At 34.5% G+C, this 22,566-nt stretch overlaps 1 protein-coding gene across 2 annotated transcripts in view; it reads left to right on the forward strand.

Annotated features, from left to right (window-relative positions):
- GRID2 (glutamate ionotropic receptor delta type subunit 2) overlaps window positions 1–22,566 on the forward strand; it is a 1,621,553-nt gene that overhangs the window by 290,096 nt on the left and 1,308,891 nt on the right. For both annotated transcript variants that reach the window (XM_066385691.1, XM_066385692.1), the window contains one exon: window positions 2,747–2,902. In XM_066385691.1, the coding sequence (XP_066241788.1) occupies window positions 2,747–2,902 (156 nt within the window). The remainder of the gene's footprint in view (window positions 1–2,746; window positions 2,903–22,566) is intronic.

Genomic DNA, 22,566 nt, shown 5'->3' on the forward strand with positions numbered 1-22,566 from the left:
CATAATTAGGAGAGTATTCAATTTATATATCATTTTTTAATTCATTTTTTTTCATGCTCTTAGCCATGAGCAGGTATTCAAACTAGGTGGGAAATGGATAGTAAGGGGTTAAAGAGGCTGATCAAAGTAGTCAGTACCATCCATGCAGACAAAGAAGAACAATGGTAAGAGAAAGCCAAGTTCATATAGACCAGTGGTCCCCAACCCCTCAGGCCACGGACCAGTACCGGTCCATGGCCCATTTGGTACTGGTCCACAGAGAACAAATAAATAACTTATATTATTTTCGTTTTATTTATATTTAAGTCTGAATGATGTTTTATTTTTAAAAAATGACCAGATTCCCTCTGTTACATCCGTCTACTCACTCTTGACGCTTGTCTCAGTCACGTGATACATTTATCCGTCCCACCCTAAAGGCCGGTCCGTGAAAATATTTTCTGACATTAAACTGGTCCGTGGCCCAAAAAAGATTGGGGACCACTGATATAGACAGTCTGCCATCTATAACAAAAATTAATCATTGCCTTCTCAATGTGAGGCCACTTAGAGTGGAGAAGTCAAAAGTAATCCACCACTTGTCAGAAATGAACTTATTTCCACCCTTGTTTTATCAGGTCTTTACTGTAAAAATAGTATATGTTTAATATTATGATATGACTTTCACTAGAAAGCTTAGGATTTCAGTCACAGATGTATAAAATCAATACAACTCACCTGACCAGTAGTAGCACAGTGGATAGATCATCAACTTGGGACATCTCAGGTCTGAAACCCTGAGATCACTGGCTTGATTGTGGGCTCATCAGCTTGAGCACAAGGTCGCCAAGAGTGTGGAATCATAGACATGACTCCAAGGTTGCTCGCTTGAGCCCAAAGGTCTCTGGCTGGAAGCCCAAGGTCACTGGCTGAGCAAAGGGGTCACTGACTTGAGACTCCTGGTCAAGGCTCATATGAGAAGCAATCAATGAACAACTAAAGTAATGCAACTGCAAGTTGATAATTCTCATTTCTCTGCCCTCCTGTCTCTCTGCATCTCTCCCTTTCCTTCTCCCTCTTTCTTTCTCTCCCTCACTCTTGCTCTTACTCTCACTAAAAATATCAACACAACTGATAGGTGTGTGTTTGCTTTCATGCATACAAGTGAGTGTATGCTTAAACACACACACACACACACTAACACACACATATACCTGTGTATGCAAATATAGTCTTTGTGTATATTCCTATGTGTGTACTTATATATGAAAACAATATTTTGTATACATATATATATATATATATATACTGCAATGCATATTATAGTTAGGAAGCATATTATAGTTAGAAAACATATGTGTAAGTGGATGTGTATATATGATAGATATGTGTATTTATAGTCCTTCCTATGTCATTTTATTTATCCTGAGATGTGTGTCCTTTTTTGTCAGAAAGGAATTCATTGAATTTATTCAAAAAGATAAAAACTACATTAGCCTAAATGTTTATAATTAAAAAGTAAACAATTTGAAAATATGTGCCTGCTTAGAACTAGAAGAATCAGAATGAATACAAATACAGCATACATGGCTAGATGGGAATTTCTCAGAGTTGTTAATCAGGTTCCTTATAAAGATTATTTTATTATGTTTATAATACTGGAAGCTAGTATCTCAAAGTGATTTAGAGCAAGGACATTGGAATCAAGGAGGTAAGGGCTCTGGTCCTTACTGTGAAACTTGCAGTATATTCCTTGCACTGAATTGTAATTTTTAAAAATATAGGCATATGTAGCAGTACACACACATATTATATAATTATTTTAAGGGTTAAATGAGATAGTGTAATATTGAAAATTATAAACATTGTTTGGATCACTGTATTTAAAAATAAGAAAACACCAGCATTTACCGAGAACTTTTCAGTATCCATGATTTACTTATATTTTGCATGGATAATCTCCTTTAATGCATATAGTAATCCATAAGATTAATATTATTATTAGACAGATGATGAATGTGGGCCTTAGACTTTGAATTCCTTGCTCAAGGTCATATACTTAACAAGAGGCAGAGTCAGAATTTGAAATCAGTTTAATCTTAGAGCTGGTATATTTATCTAATACAATGCTGATAAGCCATAAAAGTTGGTCAACAACTCATATCATCATCATTATTATTATATATGGAAAAAAATGTCACAGTTATTCTCAGGATTTAATGTTAGTTCTTAGGAAATATTTCTCAGTTACCTCTACTGAGATATTTGTCTTTAAGTTTTCTACAAATATTATTGAATTTCCCAATATTAAAAAAACCCTGAAACCTTTGTTTTAAAAAAATAAAAATGAAAAATAAATTAAGATTATATTAAAGTTTGATTTCTATAAATCTTCTGATTATATCACCTATAATTCAGAAAAACATTTCCTAGCTATGAGTTCCTAAAGATGTCATAATTTAAGACATTCAATATATTAGCCACTTTGTTCTTTTTAAAGATTTTTGTGCTCATTAAATTGTCTTCTCAATGCTCTCCCTACAATAACACTTTGATGTACTATTCATCATATCCATTTGGAAAAAAGAACTCTATTCCTGATTAGCTATCACACTGCTTCCAGTACAATGTGTTTCAGCAATAAATAAAGTGCATGATTTAAGTGAAAGTATATGTTATTTAAATATAAAAGTCATTAGGTATATTTCCAGAGGGCATGACAGAATACTAATGTTACTGTTTAATGACAATGCTCACTTCTTTCTAGGAGCAATTTTTGATGAATCTGCCAAAAAGGATGATGAGGTGTTTCGCACAGCAGTTGGGGACCTCAACCAGAACGAGGAGATCTTACAGACTGAGAAAATCACATTTTCGGTGACTTTTGTTGATGGCAACAACCCATTTCAAGCAGTTCAGGAAGGTAAGGTGTATCAGCAATCCACTTTTTATATTTGTTTTTTGGTTTAATTTAACTGGCATTAAAATTGGATTTATAAATAGCCATTAAACATGGATATCATTTTTGCATCTTTGTGGTTGCTTTTCATCAAGAGTGTTGTTTTGACTGTTTTGTAGAAGTTAATTCTGTGTTCCACTTCTGTAAGGGCAGAGTGTGCAAAGTTACTGATTGCTTTAATTGAAAAGAACATAAACATTTACAATAAAAGCTTTTCAACATTTTATGACTTTGGTGTAAATAAAATATTCCAAAAATAGGATTTTCTATTTGAATTTTAACTTTTCACTTCTTTGAAAAAATTGCCACCTTGAATGTTGTTATAATTTGTGATGACATTCCAGGTGTATTCATTATAAATATATTGCTAGAAGGGAAACCTTGAGACCAATGAAAGATTTTGTGCTGGGATCCCAACATTCTACTTAGGCTATATATTTTTTATTCTCTATAATATAAAAATAATGAAATACTTCATTCTCTCTGTGTACTTGACTGAATTAAAATTTTTCATAGGTACAAAGTCATACAAATGCAAATTATTTTTAACATGCTGAAATAATCATTTGTATGTGGGAGGGTTGTCAGTGAAAGTTCTTAAACCAACAGAATTCTATTATTGATGCTCTTATGCTGATAAAGTATTTGGCCTTTTGTTTGGTAAAGTACTTATTGTTCATGAAACTATTTATTGATAGTCTGTTTTATATTTTATTGTGATAATACATTTAGACTGAAGAGACTAATACAAAATTAATTTTATTTAAAGAGGATTTGGCAAGAGAAATGATAGACAAGATATCTTATGTATAATAGTAAAGTTTGGCAAGAAACTTTTTAAATACAAGTACCCATGGGGTAAGGAAAATAAATATATTTTTTTTTCCAAAGTGTCCTGTTCGTCAGTGTTTTGTCTGCATGATATATAGGTGAACTGAATTGAAATATATTTTGATCAGTAGCATTGGTTACTGTTGAAATTTATGTATGCTTATTATTATCGGTAAAATAATAGAATAAAGAGTGGTATATAATGGTTTCCTGTTTTATTAATTTGATGGAGTGAAAAAGATTATTTTAATGAAATAAAGAGAAGAAAATAAACTAAAAGCTGTTCCTGCAAATATTAGGCTGTTTATAATATTATGATGACATTTTAATTTTTAATAAGTAAACATCAACTTAAAAAGTCAGATTAATATAAACATCTAGTTATTTACATTTTAAAATTAGAATTATCCTGGGATTTTGGGTCTTTAAATAATGAATATATTAATAGGTTTTCTGTAGAAACACTTAAAAGCTGTCTAAATTAATATTAGAATTTATGAAGCAATCTGCATAATTATGAAGTTGTATTTGAGGAAAATACCCAATAACGTAAATTGATATATACACTATGAAGAAACTGATTTTTACTTTAAAGAAGACTCTTACAGTATTTCTTTCTCAACTCTTGTTTTCATGACTAGAATAAAAGGAAAAAAATGAGGACCAGTTTATTTTTGTGACAACCTTCTGATTAACTATGTATTAATTCTTTTAAATTAACTTAAAAGATACGGTAAAATATCGTAGTTTTTAAAATCCACTTTGACTGAAAGTATGTAGAAATAATGAAGACAATATAATGAGTAGAAGGTAATTACAAAGTCTGAATAAATATGTTTCCCACACCTTTTTTAGAGAGTACAATTTGAAATACACAGACAACTTTTTAAAATACCACAAACTGTTTACATATTGCTTTTGTGACCATTATCCTGCCAGCTGAATTCTGGAAACAAATATATCTCTCAAATGAACTATTGCAAATTGAAAGAATTTGTGGACTAGAAAGGAAATTGAGAGCTGAAATAAGTTTTAACTTTCTGAGATAGAGCCCACTAGATATTTGTTAAGAAAGAAGAAAAAGCTTGACAGCCTAGTGGTTTCTGATAACTAATAGGATGTTTTGGGCCAGATAATTTGATGGTCTGCTCTTGTTAATGAGACTCTGGAGCTAATTTGTTTACCCATTCAGTATAAAAAAGAGCTAATATTAAAAGTAAAAATAATTTTCTCCAAAGCTCTTTTTATAAGCAATTTGTTTAAAAAATAAGAGGAAATATTCAACTGGGAGAGAACATTAAAGAAGTAAAAAATATTTTCTTAACTGTTTAAAGAAAGTAATTTAGAAGGAGACCTCAATTTTATAATCAAAGATTGCTACTTTTCTGTGATCACATCTTTGCTGTAATACCTTAAAAATTTATATAGTACAGAGGGTATTAAATCAATGTGTTTATTTTTTACATTGTGAAGGAAGGCAAAAGATTCAGTGATACAATTATTACTGATTGTTTACACATTAGCATGCTTGATCAACTTCTAAAAACTTCATAGTTTTGAATTCCTCTCCATCTCTCTTTTTCTTTTTATTTGAATTTGAAAGTGTCATCCTGAACAAATAGCATCACCAAGCATATGAATATTTGGTGTTAATACCAAATGATGAAAGGATTGATCATCAGGTAGAGAAATTAAATCTAATAAATCTGAAATCCTCAATTAATATTATTTTTAGAACTCCCACTTACAATCAACATTTGTAATATTTTTTTTGAAAATTAAATTTTTGTTTACCTTATCAGTACTTAATAAGATAGAGATGTAAAGAGAAATAAATAACTTATGTAATCTAAACATTGTGATAAAGAGTAATGATACTATGAAAATAGTTTTTTGTAGGTTTGGTTACAGTAAATTTGCATGCAATAATACATTTAAATAATTAATAAATTATTATTTTTAAAGTGAGCCTCTAGAAGATTATATCTTGGCTATAACGCAAGATTAATATTTATTTCTCTACAGATCAGTGACTGCATTTGGTCATTTTTATCATTGTCCTGTAATGTTAATCTTACAACTTCTTGACAAGTGAACAGTAGAAAAGAACTGGTTTTCACATAAGTAAACTTGAAATAACCACCTATGGTCCTAATTATTTTTCTTTATTTTGAATATATTTGTTGATCAGCCATTGTATATGTTTTGCCTGTTAAGTTATGGGATGTAAACTAAGGGCAAAATATTTTTATACTTTAAGTCAGGATATTTTTTTGCGGGGAGTAAGCTACTTGGTAGCTGGGACAAAACTTTTCCCTTAAGATGATACTTGCATATTTTTTTAAACCTTGGGTATTATATAAGTGGAAATTATATGTTCCTGGTTGAATGTTTTTGATATATTGATGAAGTAATTGAGACCAGATTGGTTGAGTAATAATTTTCCTACTTACTGCAAGTGTGTATCAGAGAAAGAATTAAACCAAGACTTTCATACGGCTATTAGAATATTTTCTTTTGCTATATCTGCTAGACATGTATATAGAGAGAGTTCATAATGTTTTCTAAGCCTTTATTAAATACTCTGAGGAATGAAAAATGTAGCAGATTTATATGTTTTGATACTATTTATGTCCAGAGGTTTTAGATCTCATCCAGTAGGAGAAAAATTCTAATTTATTTGATCAATATGATTTGCCTTGTATAAATCACTGTTGTCCTTTCATTTTTGGTTTTCCTCATCTATAACTGAGAATAAGAACATAAATAATGTATTTTTTTCTAAGTGAGAAGCCCGGTGGGGGTGGGGAGGCAGACAGACAGATTCCTGTATGCACCTTACCGGGATCCACCCGGCATGCATAACAAGGGGTGAGGCTTAGCCCCTCCAAAGCGTTGTTCTGCTGCAATCAAAGCCATTCTAGCATCTGAAGCGGAGGCCATGGAGCCATCCTCAGTGCCTGGGCCAACTTTGCTCTAATGGAGCCTTGGCTGTGAGAGAGAGGAGAGGGGAAAGGGCGGAGAAGCAGATGGGTGCTTCTCAAGTGTGCCCTGGCCAGGAATCAAACCTGGGACTTCCACATGCCAGGCCGAGGTTTTACCACTGAACCACTGGCCAGGGCAATAATGTATTTTTAAAGTCAGTTTTATTTCTATGGATGAGATGTTTCACAACTCTTTAGAACATATTTCTAGATTTAGAACATTACAGGCTTATAGAAATCATCAATATTTACGTTAGGAAGCACTCACATTGCTGAAATTGCCTCCTACTATTTTTGTGAGACTGACTTCAAAATAAATTAAAAGAATTTATAGGAAGTTTGCTTTGCTATGTCATTCAACTATTCACTGTTACCTCCAAAAAACTCATGACTATCACAATCCAGCACGGGCCTTTTGCTGGTTCCATTGACCTGGATCAAAGCAGCTGTTGCTCAGTTTCTCTCCTCATTCCTTTCCTATGGATTGTTTCCTCTGTGGCATCAAAGTACTGGATATAACAGAGGCAGAAATATGTGGTGTGAGAGTGTCAGCTTTCTCCACTGAAGGCAATAGCCGTTATTTATATTGTTTCCTCTTAGCTGCAACTAATGGCACTATGGACCCTGAATGGGGAATTTACAAGAGAAGAAGGTCGGGTAGGTGAGGGGAGTGCATTTGTAGAAGTGTTCACATAGGAAGATGAATGCAGTAACAGGAATCCTTGCAGTGGTGGGACTCAGCTGGTTCACACCGGTTCAGCTGAACTGATACCTCATTTTTTGTTGAGTTTGGCTAAGCGGTTGTTAAAATGGCACTGAATCCATGTTTAAAGTTACGTGCATCAGATGTATCAGTTAGGATGTAAAGTACCTTGTGTTGCTATTGAAAGACAAGATTCATTTAAATTATTTGAAAATATTTGCTGTTATTATAAAAACAACTAAAACTGAAAAACATAAAGGAAAGTGTGAGGGCAAAATAGTACTGTAAAGTCACAAATAATCCTATTTGAAAAAAGGATGAATATCATATTATTATTTTTTCTGATCTGTTGCAAACTATTGTAAACAATATTGTTATAAAAGTTGTTTTAAATATAAAAAGCAGTCCGGTTAAGATTGCTCATCGTCTGTGTTTCAGCCTGGTCTACCTTCAGCTTACTCCTTTGCATACCATGATATGGATATTGATTCTTCCCCTGAAGTTTGTAACACAGTCTCACTTTTAACACAGTGACATTTTCAGTTGGATATGCCTCCTGTATCTTCCAAAATATATTTACTATAAGTATAAAACAATGAAACTTCATTCTTTTATGATTTATTAAAATCAGTCTCATTACTCTGTAGTTATTTGTAAAAGACACAAGTATCCATATCATGTATGTAAAAGAAATAATAGGTGACCAGTATAGCCAAAAAGGTTATAAGGAAATCTAACTAGGAAAAAGCACTTCTCCAAAACACATCACCATTCATTGTGAATATTTCTGGTGCTATTGGCTAAATCTGAGAAGTCTGGTTCAAAGAGGATATAAATGTAAAAGAATGATTTATGTGGTCCATAGCTTAGTCTCATAATTTATATTCCTCTCTACTTTTAAGATATTTTTACTGTGATAAAGAAAATATCTGCTAATTCCAAACGCTTAGTTCGGATTCTGCAGATATCCAGCATACGACGTCAGTGTTTATGCTTCATGAGCCTGTATTTTTCTGGACCAATTTTGGTAGCTCCAATTCCAGTTTATTTTATAAATTATTTTATGAACTTGGAAGTGGTTCTATTAAACAAAACCTGAATATCTCATAGGTATAATTCTCATTCATTTCCTTGTTCTTTTAATCGTTTTTCATTTCTCCTTCCGTACCCACATCAAGGTTAGTGTTACGCTGTGAATCTCAGTCTCTAGTCCCAATGCTCTGTGTAACTCATACCGAACTGTATGTGAAAAGGGGTGGGAGAAATAAGTTATACATCTGACCAGTGTCTCTGAACACTCACACACCAGAAGAAATACTGGATGTCCATTCAATGGTTGTCTGCTGGACCATTTCCTTTCCTTCAGGAGTCTGCGATATGTAGCTTGGTCAATTACCCAGCAATTGCTTGCTGAGTTCTAGATCACTTTTTCTCCCTACCTGCTAAGGATGGGCCTGTAAGATTTGGAATCAGAATCTATCTATTGTATGATCTTAATATCCATCCTCTATGTAATATTAAAGTATGAAGAATTCTGTATCTGTTAGGAAAAACAACTTGTATATATTCTTTTAAACATCTTACACTACCCTTTTAATTGATGAATTGTTTGTCAGGAAGAATTAAAGTAAGATATATTTGGAATCTAATTTTGGGAATACTCAGTCAAATCAATCTATCTAGTACTTATTAAATGCCTACTACTGTTCTAACCTTGAGCCAGATATAATAGGAGATAACAAAAGAAATAGAGGACACAGTGTCTGGCTGGAAAAGCTTAAGAATGTGCTTGACGGGGCTGAGAATTTTTTTTCTTGTGAGAGAGACAGAGAGAGCGACAAATAGGAACAGAGAGACAGGAAGGAAGAGGAATGAGGACATCAGTTTTTCGTTGTGGCACCTTAGTTGTTCATTGATTACTTTCTCATAAGTGCCTTGATGGAGGGCTATAGCAGAGTGAGTGACCCCTTGCTAGAGCCAGTGACCCTCGGCTCAAGCTGGTAAGCCTTGCAAAAACCAGATGAGCCTGCACTCCAGCTGGCAACCTCAGTGTCTCGAACCTGGTTCCTCCCCGTTCCAGTCCGACGCTCTATCCACTGTGCCACTGCCTGGTCAGGCAGGCTGAGAAGTAAAGTAAGAAAAGACATTATGCTGTTGCCTTTTACCTCTACTTGGAGTTTTAATTTTGTTAATAATAAAAAGGAAGAAGAGATTGTAGCTTTTAAAAATATTTCAGTAAAGAGGGTAATTTAGTTCTTAAAATATTATTTATTAATATAATGTAAATGAAGATACAAATTATATAGCTTATTTTTTCCTGTGATTTATTTTTGAACTCGTTTATTGGTAAGCCTTTTCCTCATCTCATTCAGTGCACACTGTTAAAGTAATAGGTCTCTAATACGATGAATACATTGAAATTCAGATGTTGATAGGCCTCTACATCATAATTTTGTAGCATTTCTTCTGAGTCTTTTACCTCCCTTTCTGCAAATGTGCACTGTTGTGTAAGTTACGTCATAAAATATATATTTAACAACATGTGCTTCTCTAGATTTTTTTTTTATTTAGGAAAATCTTTAGCAACTTTCTATAAAGCTTTTTTAATGGAAGTGAAGATTTATTCTTCTGTTGTTGCTTAAATGTTCTTTATTTCTACCTAGAATTTTTCTCATAATAAGAGCAAACCACTTTCTTCTAGTCTCTTTAAACTTTTATAAAGTGCATCATTATTTGGCAGCATAATTAAGTTTTTAATCAGTCTTTTATGATACTGACTTTGTTAAAAAATCACCTCTGTGTCTTCTCTTAAAATGACAGTGAATATAAGGTTTATTAGATTCAAAACCACACTTACGTACACTCTGCAGTTGTAATGAAAGTCTCTTCTGTAGTAACAAAACAGTTGAAGTTCATGCTGGCAATCTAAAGAATTTACTATGTTTAGAAATTTCAAACTATTATCAATATTATTATTATCATCCAAGTTTCAAATGATCCAGGCTACTTGCTTAACTTGAGAACCAAAAAAGCCTGACTTTATATTTTAACATTTAACTTTTATTTTTACATGTCCTTGGCAAGTGTTGTTAGGTTTATGGGAATCACATTGTGTGTACTATTTTAGCACTCATGCAACATTTGGTTGCATTATCTTTTAATTTTTAAAAGAATTATCACCGAAACACTTGCTTTCCAAACGAAATACGCAAGCCAGTGTGCAATAGGAAATTGCATATTCTGGGGAAAAAGGGAATGAATCAGCAGATACTCTTCAGTGCCTATAAACATTTAGCCTTCAGCTACTCTGCACAGTGCTGTGCTCTTCATGGCCTGCCCTTTGGTCTTAGCTGGTTAGCTTGACCGCTATTACTGTGTGTTAAATCCTGACCTCTGTGTTCCCTTCTTTTCTTTGCTCTCCCATAATAGTTCTCTTTTAAGGCTCCTCATTCTTTGCACTTTTAATCATAGTTCGTATTATCCTGTGCACACTGAGAAGATCTTATTTGGTTCAGTGTCTTAAATTTATGCTATTTATCCTGTATGGAAGGACAAGCATGGAAAGTAAATGCATGGGCAATGAAATTAGACCTATCTGTCTTTATATGAGTTCTAATCCATTGAACATACTTAATATATCTGAGCCTATTTTTTCATACATGAAATTGCATTAAATATGTGCTCCATGTAATAGTCATTATTATGGTATTCTTGAATGATGATTAATTACATGGGGTTGTAACTACGGTTTGTGGGTTTCTCTACTTTCTAACTACATCTCAATAATACTTGGAAACATGATAATTGAACACTATTGCATATATTCATATTTTCTATCTGTTTCTATCCTTCTCAAATTTCCTCTACCACGTGTAGTTCCCTTGATAACCACTCATAATACTAAGTTTATTATCTGCCTGTTAGTGTCATTTTATTGCTCATCTGAGTTTTTTCTAATCAAGATCCTGAGTGCTGGGGTTGTAAGAAAATTATAAAAATTAAATGCTTCTGTTTTTCCTCTTTCTGAGATAGTTCTGCTGGTTAGCCCAGGAAGATAAGAATTATATTTGTGGTGTAATTCATTAGGCAAATAGTAGTGAGGTTGCAACATGTGTACTTGGGGTTAGGAGGATTTAAAATACCTTGTTACCATTTCTGGGAAATAGAGTAGGCCTGTGGAGATCAAATGAAAGCTTTTTGATGATTTGTGTAGGCTTAATACAATCAGTGAAGTAAATAAGGCGCTGAGTCACAACTAAATGGAATTCGGTTGTAGAGGCATAATGTTGCAGAGGAGTGATCTATGTGAAGGTCAAATATGTAAATGAATTCAAGGAAAGCTTTGTGCTTTAAGAAATGCATCATCTCTGGTATTTTGAGTTTATTTCTGATTGTTTAAAAGGCTATCTTTCTGTGTTATGCACATTTTTATTCCAACTATATACGGTCAACTATGATATTAACCCTAAAAACCTGACTATTGGTTTCTTTTAATGTCCACCACTGTTTTTCTTCAATAACACATGCTATCATGTTATTTTCTGAGAAATCATGCCTCATTTCACGACATACTTGCATTTTGGTCCATGATCCATTAATATGATATTAAGATTGACTAAGATCAATTCCTTTAAGCTACATTTTAAACATAGAAACAAAACACACACACAGACACTCTACATGTCTATTATATATGAGAAAAATATTCCAAAATGGAAAATATATTTTTCTTCCAGAATGTAATATTTTTTGGGGGGGGAGGAAACTATCCTACAAATTAAAGTCAGAAACTGTCTAGTAGAAAAATATTTCTAAATAAAATGACTGAATATTCAATAATATCTTTGTACTTTACTTTTGAATTTATATAAAATCAAACAGAATACTTAGAGGTGGTCCTGTGTGCCTATTCATATATTAAAACTGATCAAGATGTGCAATGTTTTGATGATAGAAAGTAAGTCGAGGATAAAAGGCGCATTCTTTTTTTTTAATTTTTAAATTTATTTATTTTTAGAGAGACAGAGAGAGAGTCAGAGAGAGGGATAGATAGGGACAGACAGACAGGAACGGAGAGAAATGAGAAGCATCAATCATCAGTTTTTTGTTGTGACACCTTAGTTGTTCATTGATTGCTTTCTCATATGTGCCTTGACTGTGGGGCTACAGCAGACCGAGTAACCCCAGTGACCTTGGGTCCAAGCTGGCGAGCCCTTTGCTCAAACCAGATGAGCCTGTGCTCAAGTTGGCGACCTCGGGGTCTCAAACCTGGGTCCTCTGCATCCCAGCCCGATGCTCTATCCACTGTGCCACCGCCTGGTCAGGCAAAAAGGCACATTCTTATTAGTTAAATAATAAGATCCTGATACATCAGCCACATTTTGCTTGCTCATAAATTCTGTTCCTACTGTTATTTTTATTAGTCAATTATCTTCATATTTAGAATTATTGAGTATATAATTCTATTCTGTTTCAAATTCCTAAGTGTTTTAAACAAGTTTTTTCTGCATATTAACTCATTATATATATACATATATACACACACATTTATATATGCATACCCATATATATACATGTGTGTATTAAACTATATCTGTATATCGTGAGCCTATGTGTGTGTGTATATATATATATACATATATACCAAGTATATATGATATATGTGTGTATGTATTAAATAAGTTTCCCAGTTCACCAAGCACTCTGTCTTTTGATCATCCTTCCAGTGTCAATTCATGCTTTTCGAAGGCAATATTAAACTCTTATTTACTGTGTCTGTTAAAATGAAACTTTTGTTTGTCTAAACACCATCATTCACTATATAAATTTCATGCCAGGGCTCCATGAATCACCAGCTTACACTTCCTTTCTCTGGAAATTGCGTGAAGCTTAAGTTTGGAAAGAGTAGAACAACTGGCAGAGAACTGAATTCCCAAGAACAATTGATTTTTTTTCAAAAATCAAAAGAACAACTGTTCCCTTATTTGTAAGATTTTTTTAATGTACCAATTAAACTCTATATAAAGAGTTTATAGAGATGAGTGAGACAAATTTAACTCTAGTACTCAAGAACTTTATAATCTAGTATAATTAAAAGAACTAAGTAAGCAAATAATTATTTTTGTTGGAGAAGAGTAATGTAAAGGAAAGTAAATGATAATATGATTAAAAATAATAGGTGAGTTGTGTATGTATGATTTAAAACTAGGAGCTCATTTCTGATGGAGCTCTTATGTAAGATACAGAAATGCAGAGATTTGAGGTGGCAAAGTAGCCAGCGATGCCAAGATAGGAGGAAATAGCTTTCCAGGCTATTATATATGAGGATACTATTTTGAGGAATGAGTTTGAAGTGTTTGATTATTTTTTAAATACTCAAATATTTATTCTTTCTTTACATATACTTATTTCTATCATCAAAATTATTATATTCTGGATATCACTATTACTCATGTGTCTGTACCTAAATCTGCTTCAGCCTTTTTCTTTGGAGATGGTCTGTGTTCTGAAGGAATCCTGGTGGTCAGCAGGTCTCACATCTGGGGCACACGGATACCATTCTTGGATCTTTTTTGATTTGAAATTGACCTCTATGAATATAGTTATCAAAACTTTTGGGCTTGCCTGACCAGGCAGTGGTGCAGTGGATGGAGCGTTGGTCTGGGATGTGAAGGACCCAGGTTTGAGACCGTGAGACCACCAGCTTGAGCGAGGGCTCATCTGGTTTGAGCAAAGCTCACCAGCTTGAGCCCAAGGTTGCTGGCTCGAGCAAGGGGTTACTCGGTCTGCTCTAGCCCCTCGGTGAAGGCACATGAGAAATCAATCAATGAACAAGTAAGGAGCTGCAATGAAGAATTGATGTTTCTCGTCTCTCTTTCTTCCTGTCTGTCTGTCCCTATCTCTGACTCTCTCTGTCTCTGCCACAAAAACAAAACAAAACAAACAAACAGAAAACAAACAAAAAATACATTTTGACTTTTTTATGTATTGATAGATGCTCTTGTTCCCATGAAAAATAAGTGAAATGAAACAAACCAAAAAAAGTAAGAATGTTATTCAGTTTTATTGATCTTTTAATACAGAGTAATGCACAGTGGGGTATGAATATTTACAACTAGGAAAGAGACATTATTTTTTGGCCTTTATATATGGTCTACCCTCTGAACAAAAATGGCTTATTTGAAAAGTCCAATAATAAGAAGTAATATTTATTTATAAATTACTTTATCCCATGAACTGATACAAGTACTTTATTTTTTTTCACATCATCTTTATGTTGCCTTATAAGCTATAATGTAGATATTATTCTTATTAGCATTTTACAGGTGAGGCAGCTGAGATACAGCTAGGTTAGATAACTGTCACCCCAGAAATCTTAGTGCCTAGAACACTGATTTGTTCGTCTGCTAATTGGGAGTCCCAGACATATATCAGTGGGAAAGAGAAAAATGACTTTAAGGTATTGATTTCCTATCTCCTATGTGAGATCACCTTGAGTTGAGTGTGTACCTCAAAGAAAAGTCATGCTTTTCTAAATCAGCCTGCTCTATGTCACTCTCTTCTTCGGAACTCCATTAACTCTTTCCTTCTCTAGACTGTGGTCTATGATGGGTTACCACTTCACTGCTGCTGGATTCTTGTACTTCCTTTTGTTTTTTCTGCTACAAGCCATCCAGGCCTGTGTAATTCATTCCTTTGAAAAAGAAACCCTCTCAAATTATACTATTTTGAGTTTGCCATTGTTTCCTTTTGGGATTTTCATTGATATAACTGTTAACCACTATACAGCCTATTTGGAAAACTTCATCTTAGCTAACTCTTAGTGATTGATAACTTGTTCAATCAGAAAACGTCTGTTGGAATGTATTATTCAGATTCAATGCATGCATCACATTAAAAAACATAGAAAAAATGTCTCCCACAGACCTTTAACTTCTCTCATACACAAACGGAAGCCTTCATGCCCATAGGCATTTTAACAGTTTACCACAAGCTGACTTGATGTTAGAGAGATTGAGTGGCAGCATCCCTCAGAAATATACTAGTCAGACCAGAAATAGGACTGATCTCTAAATAGCCATACCACAGCATAGCTGAGTGACTGTGAAGGAAACATGATTATTTTTACTTAAACTATGAAAAATGAAATGAACTCTATGAAAAAGAATTACAATGTCTTTTGTTATAAATCCTCTACTTTAAAGAAGTTGATGCATTGTTGTTCACAAATTCTTGAGTATTTTATTCCATTTTCTGTGGGAAATTTTTTTCCTGTAATTTTTTTTGTAACATTCTTTATAAGAATGCTTTATTGTGAAAATTTCACTTCTCATTAAAAGGGGCTAGGTAAAAATAATGTGTGTGTGTGTATATATATATATATATATATTTACACACACACACACACACACACACACACACACACACACACACACACTGGGGGTCTTCGAGTTACAACACAGTTCTGTTCCTAAGACAGTAATGTAAACCACATTTTGGAGTAAGTCAAAACACACCGTAGTCTAAGTCACTTACCTACCCTAAGACAGTTGTAAAATCATAATCTAGAAAATAAAAACACAGCTAAGCCACAGAAGAAGGAAAAGGACATAAATATACTGTACTGTACACTGTACTGCTTATTCTTCTGCCACACGCAACCAAACTAGTTCGCCCACGTAGTCTGTAAGTACGTGCTAACGGCGTGAGCCAGAATAATCAGATCTCAATTTTTTTAAGTTTTTATGAGAGTGAGTGTCGTAAACTTGAAATGTCATATGTCAAGACTGTTGTAACCTGAGGTCTCCTGTATATATATATATATAGTTGTAAAGATTACAGAGCCAATATTTTTGTTATTTTGAAAATTTTAAAAAGTAATAAGGAGAGATTAAAAAGTTACAACAAGAACTGTTTTGTATTTTATCAGGAAGTGGAGCAGGAGGGAAAGCAGGAAAGTTCCACAATAGCATGATCAGCGTTAATATTTCTTTATTTCTTTATTCATTCAATATTATTCAGCATCTCAGTAAAAGACAGTGAGGTAAAATTAGTGAAGAATATAGTGGTAACTTAAGAGCACTCTGGGCCTGACCTGTGGTGGCGCAGTGGATAAAGCATCGACCTGGAATGCTGAGGTTGCCGGTTCAAAATCCCGGGCTTGCCTGGTCAAGACACATATGGGAGTTGGTGCTTCCTGCTCCTCTCTCCCTCCTCTCTCTTTCTGTCTCTCTCTCCCCTCTCTGAAATGAATAAGGAAAAAAAAAGAGCACTCTGTATCTATAAGGAGAGCTAAAATAATGAAGATGAAATGCACGTGTATAGATAATATAATTACTAGGCAGTATTTCCATGAAGGATGAACAAAATAAATAGTTCAGTAGAAAATGAGATTTACAGCTAGGGTGGTGAGTTGAGGGAGAAGGTAAAGAAAACAGAAAAGGGAAAAGATTGTAACCCATGCTTTCTGCTTGGAGAGGAAGAAAGATCTAATCAAAGAGGCAGGCATATTCAAAAATTCATCTGTGTGACTGAAAACTATGACCTGAGGATGAGGAGAGACAAACAATGGAAACATCAGGTCACAAGGCCAGAAACAGTAACTTTTCTGCCAATGACTTTTTCCTGTCTCCAGTTTCAAAGTTACCTTTTTCCCAAACCAGTGATAGCGTAGTGGACTCAGCATAGAGAAAATCATAATTCAGCAAGTAACATTAAACACTAATAAAGACATTAATAAAGACATTAGCCTTCACATAGCACAGTCTTGGAATTTCTTTTAAAATGCAGCAAAAGCGCTGGAAATGATTTGAGATCAAAGATGCTACTTCAAAGGCACAATGCCTCCACTTGTGTGTTAACAGCAAGTGATATTTTAGAAATAATTATTCAGCTCTGGCCAGTTGGGTCAGCGGTAGAGCATCGGCTCAGCATGTGGAAATCCCAGGTTTGATTTCCCTTCAGAGAACTCAGGAGAGGTGACCATCTGCTTCTCCACTCCTCCCCTTCTTGCTTCTCTCTCTTTCCCTCCCTCCCTCCCTCCCTGCTGCAAACGTGGCTTGATTAGAGCGAGTTGGCCCTATGCACTAAGGATGGCTCCATGGCCTCTGCCTCAGGCAGGAAGAAGAGGTTGGTTGCCCCAGATGGGCAGAGCATTGATTGCCCCCTAGTTGGCTTGCTGAGTGGATCCTGGTCTGCGCCCACGCAGGAGTCTTCTCTCTGCCTCCCTTCCTCTCACTGAATAAAAACCAAAAAAAAAAAAAAAAGGAAAAAATAATTATTCCATGTCTTCAGCAGAGTAATTGCTTAAAGAAAGAGATAAGCACCCACGTTTTATAATATAAAAAGTGTTATGCATATTCATTAAATAATGCTCTCAGAGGATTTTTACTGCATGTTTAGTACTATGTGTGATAACTCAGTGTCATGGCACTGTGCTCTTATCTGAAAGCATGGATAGTGTCCTAAGTTTGACAGAAAAGTTAAAGAATAATATCATACATTGAGATTCTTTTATATGCATAGTCTGTGATTACTATCTTTTTTCCCCTTTAAGTGTAATCGTTAATGTTTTAATTTAAAAGTATTTATTTTGATCTGATTATGTCAAGTGGCCAATGAGGCTTGTTTAGCTGAATAAGAAATATTCTGCAGTCTGTGAAAATCAGCACCTAGTGATTATTAATTTTTGATTCATTTATTTTTTATCTAAATAGATGTTACTGAGTGCTTATATTTTGCAAAGTACTATAAGTGCTGAAAAGGATACCAAGAGAAATCAATGTAATTTTTAGCTTCAAGGAATCTTATGTTTACCAAGTAACATACATAAACAACATAAACATAGATAGACAAAATCATGACAAAAAGTACAATGAATTAGAAAATCCTTAATAGCAGTAAAGATGAAGTGTTATTGGATTTCAAGCATAGAAGTTAGTTGTATAGTTCTGCCTCCTCTCCCTCACTTACAACAGAAACACTTCTTTGTCCTCTGCATGTTCAGTGTGACCCAGTTATTTTGTACCAAATATAAGTCTATTTGAGGTAAGTTAACATCATCTCAGATGTGTTGACAACCATGCTATATTGCTAGCCTATGTTCATTCACTCACTTTTTCAACAAATTATTTATTGAGTGTCTAGTATGAACCCGGAAGTATTCTAGGAACTCATGGTATAGCAGTAAAAACACAGATATCCAGCTTTCTTGAAAGGTATTTTCTAGTTTAGGGAACAAAAGTATACAATTTGTATTATGTGTATATATGCAACATATATACATAAAATTTTAGGTTGAAGAATTGGTATGAAACATTAAAAATGGAGCAGCATAAGAGGGTAGATAATGATGAAGGTAGGATGTCACTTTATATAGAATAGTCAGGAAAAGCATCTCTAAGAAGATGACCTTGAGCAGAGACGTGAAAGATGAAAGGAAGCATATGATGAGCATTTGTGGAAGGCAGAGCGTACAACAACATCTGGTAATACTGTTAGTAACTCAAATTCTCTGTCTTCTCAGCTGCACATGAATACCTGATTTCCTTTTGTGAATAGACATAACTGATATGGCTAGTTCCTGCAGTCACTTACATCTGCAAGCCTGCCTCTTTATTGGAAAGTGGTTTTGTAACTTGAAGTTCTTTATTTGAATTACAGATGCAGTCTGAGATGGTCACCTGTCACCTAGATGAACTCAATTGTGTGCTCTAGTAGTTTTTCATGTATGTCTTAGTATTTTCTTCAAACAGGATTATGTTATACAAATAGAGTTTTAATCTTGCCTTTGTAATCTGTATGTCTCCCCCCCCCCCCCCTTCATATTAAACTGGCTAAGAACCTCTAGTACAATGTTGAAAGGAACTTTGAGAAAAAATATTTTGTTTTCAATCTTAGATGGAAAACATTTAGTCATGGAAATGTGATATGATATTAACTGTATATTTTCCATAGAGGCCCTTTATCATGTTGTTAAATTTCTGACTGGTCTTCTGATTAGGTGCTTGATCAAACATAGATTGCAACCTCAGGTTTGCTAAGACGTTGATATTCCATGATTTTTTTGATGCTATAATTGACATCATTTTCTGCAATGCTCTTGAGTATAATTTTTTCCACGCTGTTGGGTTTTTTTCAGGTCCTTTCCTGCCTGCTAGGACTTTCCTTCTAATGAAACTGAGAAGTAGGTTCAGAGATGAGGCTAAAATACCATGGATTCACTCATCTTATTCACTAGAATAAGTGAAAAGTGAAAAGTTCAGTAGACTTTTCACTGAATAAGCAATTGTAAGTGTGTTGTTTGCTTTTGGTCAGTTGTAAGGAAAAATGCTTTGTTTTGATCATTTTGAGTGTGGGGGGGTGCGGGAGGAGATTTGCTGAGCTTCATGCTTTGTCATTTCCATATCCTTCTCTCTTTCTCTCTTTTTAATTATTTTTACAACATGATTTAGCTTTTATACAAAAATATCATTTTAGTTCAATGTGAGTTGAGGTACTCTATGAAATTCATATATTGGTAATTTCCAAGGAGAGAAGAGTGTCAGAAAAGTGGCCTATGGGTGGTGAGTAGTAGCCAATACTTTATTTTTTTCTGGAACTCTATATGTTTTAAGGACCAGATAAGTTTGTCAAGGTAGATTGAAATGAGCTAGTAATAGTTTTGTTGTTGTTGTGTTTTGTTTTGTTTGTTTTTTGTTTGTTTGTGACAGAGACAGAGAGAGAGAGGCAGATAGGAACAAACAGACTGGAAGGGAGAGGGATGAGAAGCATCAATTCTTTGTTTTGGCACCTTAGTTTCTCATTGATTGCTTCTTTTTATGTGCCTTGACTTGGGGGCTACAGTAGACCGAATGACCCCTTGCTCAAGCCAGTGACACTGGGCTCAAGCTGGTGAGCCTTGCACAAACCAGATGAGCCCCACGCTCAAGCTAGCGACCTCAGGATTTTGAACCTGGGTCCTCTACATCCCAGTCTAATGTTCTATTCATTGCACCACTGCCTGGTCAGGCTAGTAATAGGTTTTGAAAATAAAACTAAGGTTTCTGAATTTCATATATCCTTGGAGTATGAAAGAATGAAATGGTTTGCATCATGGACTGACTATATATATATACACACACACACACAAACACACACATATCTTTGACATCAGGGCTGGGTGGAGACTGGGGGTTAGGGGCTCAGATCTCATTTTCTATGACAATTTCTTATGTAACTATAAAACACAGCCAGTCTTCAGGCCCTCCTCATATGTGAATTCTCAGCCATGGACTTGACCACTGAACAATGAGTTTTAGAACTGTAATGAATCAATTGAAAAATTCCTCTTGTAAGTAAAACCACACAGCTGACACCCATGTTTTTCAATTGCAAAAGGTCAGTATATAGTCTTTAGGGAAAAATAAAATAGCTTCCCGCAATAAAAGTGAAAGATTTGAGGTCAGGATAGTGAAGTCAGACAAACCAGATTAGAATCTGTTGAAATACATAGTCTAGGTGGGAGGTATAAAGTCACATACTGAGTAGCTATTGTGGAAAGGGAAAAAAGTGAGATGCTTATGCTGTAGGAGGGTTGGCATCTTATTATAGTTCTGGGCCAGTTAAAAGGAAAATCAAAGATTCCTAGCATTTGAGCTTTAGAACTTGACAAATATATATTGAATAATTAACAGAAGTAAGGAGGAAAGACTCAAAGACATATATAGGGTAAATAAGTATTAATGGTAGCAAATATTTATGAAATTTATACTGTGATCAGGCATTGTTATGTAAGTTTTACATAAATTATTTAGTTATTACTCACACAGGCATTTGCATATATTAGAAAATCAAGGAGGTGAGGTAAGTCAATTTAACAAAAATTAAATAGCTAATAAATGTGAGTTAAAACTTTAACCCCTATCTGAATATAGGTATCAAAATACAATTGAAGCCTGACCATGCATTGGTGCAGTGAATAGAGCATCAGACTGGGATGCAGAGGACCCAGGTTCGAAACCTCGAGATTGCCAGCTTGAGCGTGGGCTCATCTGGTTTGATCAAGGTTTACCATCTTGAACCCAAGGTTGCTGGCTTTGATCAAGGTGTCACTTGGTCAGCTATAGTCCCCGGGTCAAGGCACATAGGAGAAAGCAATCAATGAACAACTAAGGTGTCACAATGAAGAATTGATGCTTCTCATTTCTCTTCCTTCCTGTCTGTCTGTTATTAACTGTCCCTCACTCTGTCTTTCTCTCTGTCTCTGTCACACACACAAACACACACAAAAAAATGCAGCTTAAAAAATTAAAACAGAAGCTCTGTAAATGAAGGATAGGGCAATGGTTTAAGATCACATTACTGACCAGGTGGTGGTGCAGAGGATAGAGCGTCAAACTGGGATACTAATGACCCAGGTTCTAAACCCCAAGGTCACCAGCTTGAGTACAGGCTCATCTGGCTTGAGTACAGGCTCACCAGCTTGAGCGCAGGATCATAGATATGACCCTATGGTCTCTGGCTTAACTGTAATTGAAAAATAAAAAAATAATATCACATTATCTGGAGGTAAAAGTTAAGGCTGATATTGGTTATTGCCAAATATTTATATACAAGAGGGAATAAACCACTGATATAACATTTCAAAGAATTATGTTCTGTGAGAAGGGAAACAAGGAAAGAGCAAGTTTGAAGTTGAGAGAGGAACCAGTGGAGATCATCTCTTTGAGAAGAAAAATCTTCCTTTTGGGGGTGGTTATATTTATTGCCACTGAATATTGTTTGAATGTGAAATGTAAAAAGTCCATTTATTCCAGAGAAAAGGAACCTACCGATGAAATCATGGAAATTGTTCTTACAGTGTTAGTGGTTAGACTGGTACAGCAGTAAACAGGGAGTGGGGTGGGAAGGACTAGATACCATAAACAGAGTATTTCTATAATTTCAAACAGTGATAATGAAGATACATGTACAAGAATAGCTAGAGTTTTGTGAAATGTTTTTGTGAAATGTTCAGTGGAGGTGTTTTAATTGAATACAAAAAATTAAGAGTGGGAACAGAGATCTATGATAGCACTTTGGTTTAGAAAGGTGTTAACAAGGACAATTTGGTACATATTGAACTACTTGGA

This window comes from Saccopteryx leptura, chromosome 5 (genome assembly GCF_036850995.1).
Source record: "Saccopteryx leptura isolate mSacLep1 chromosome 5, mSacLep1_pri_phased_curated, whole genome shotgun sequence".
NCBI classification, from domain to species: Eukaryota; Metazoa; Chordata; class Mammalia; order Chiroptera; family Emballonuridae; genus Saccopteryx; species Saccopteryx leptura.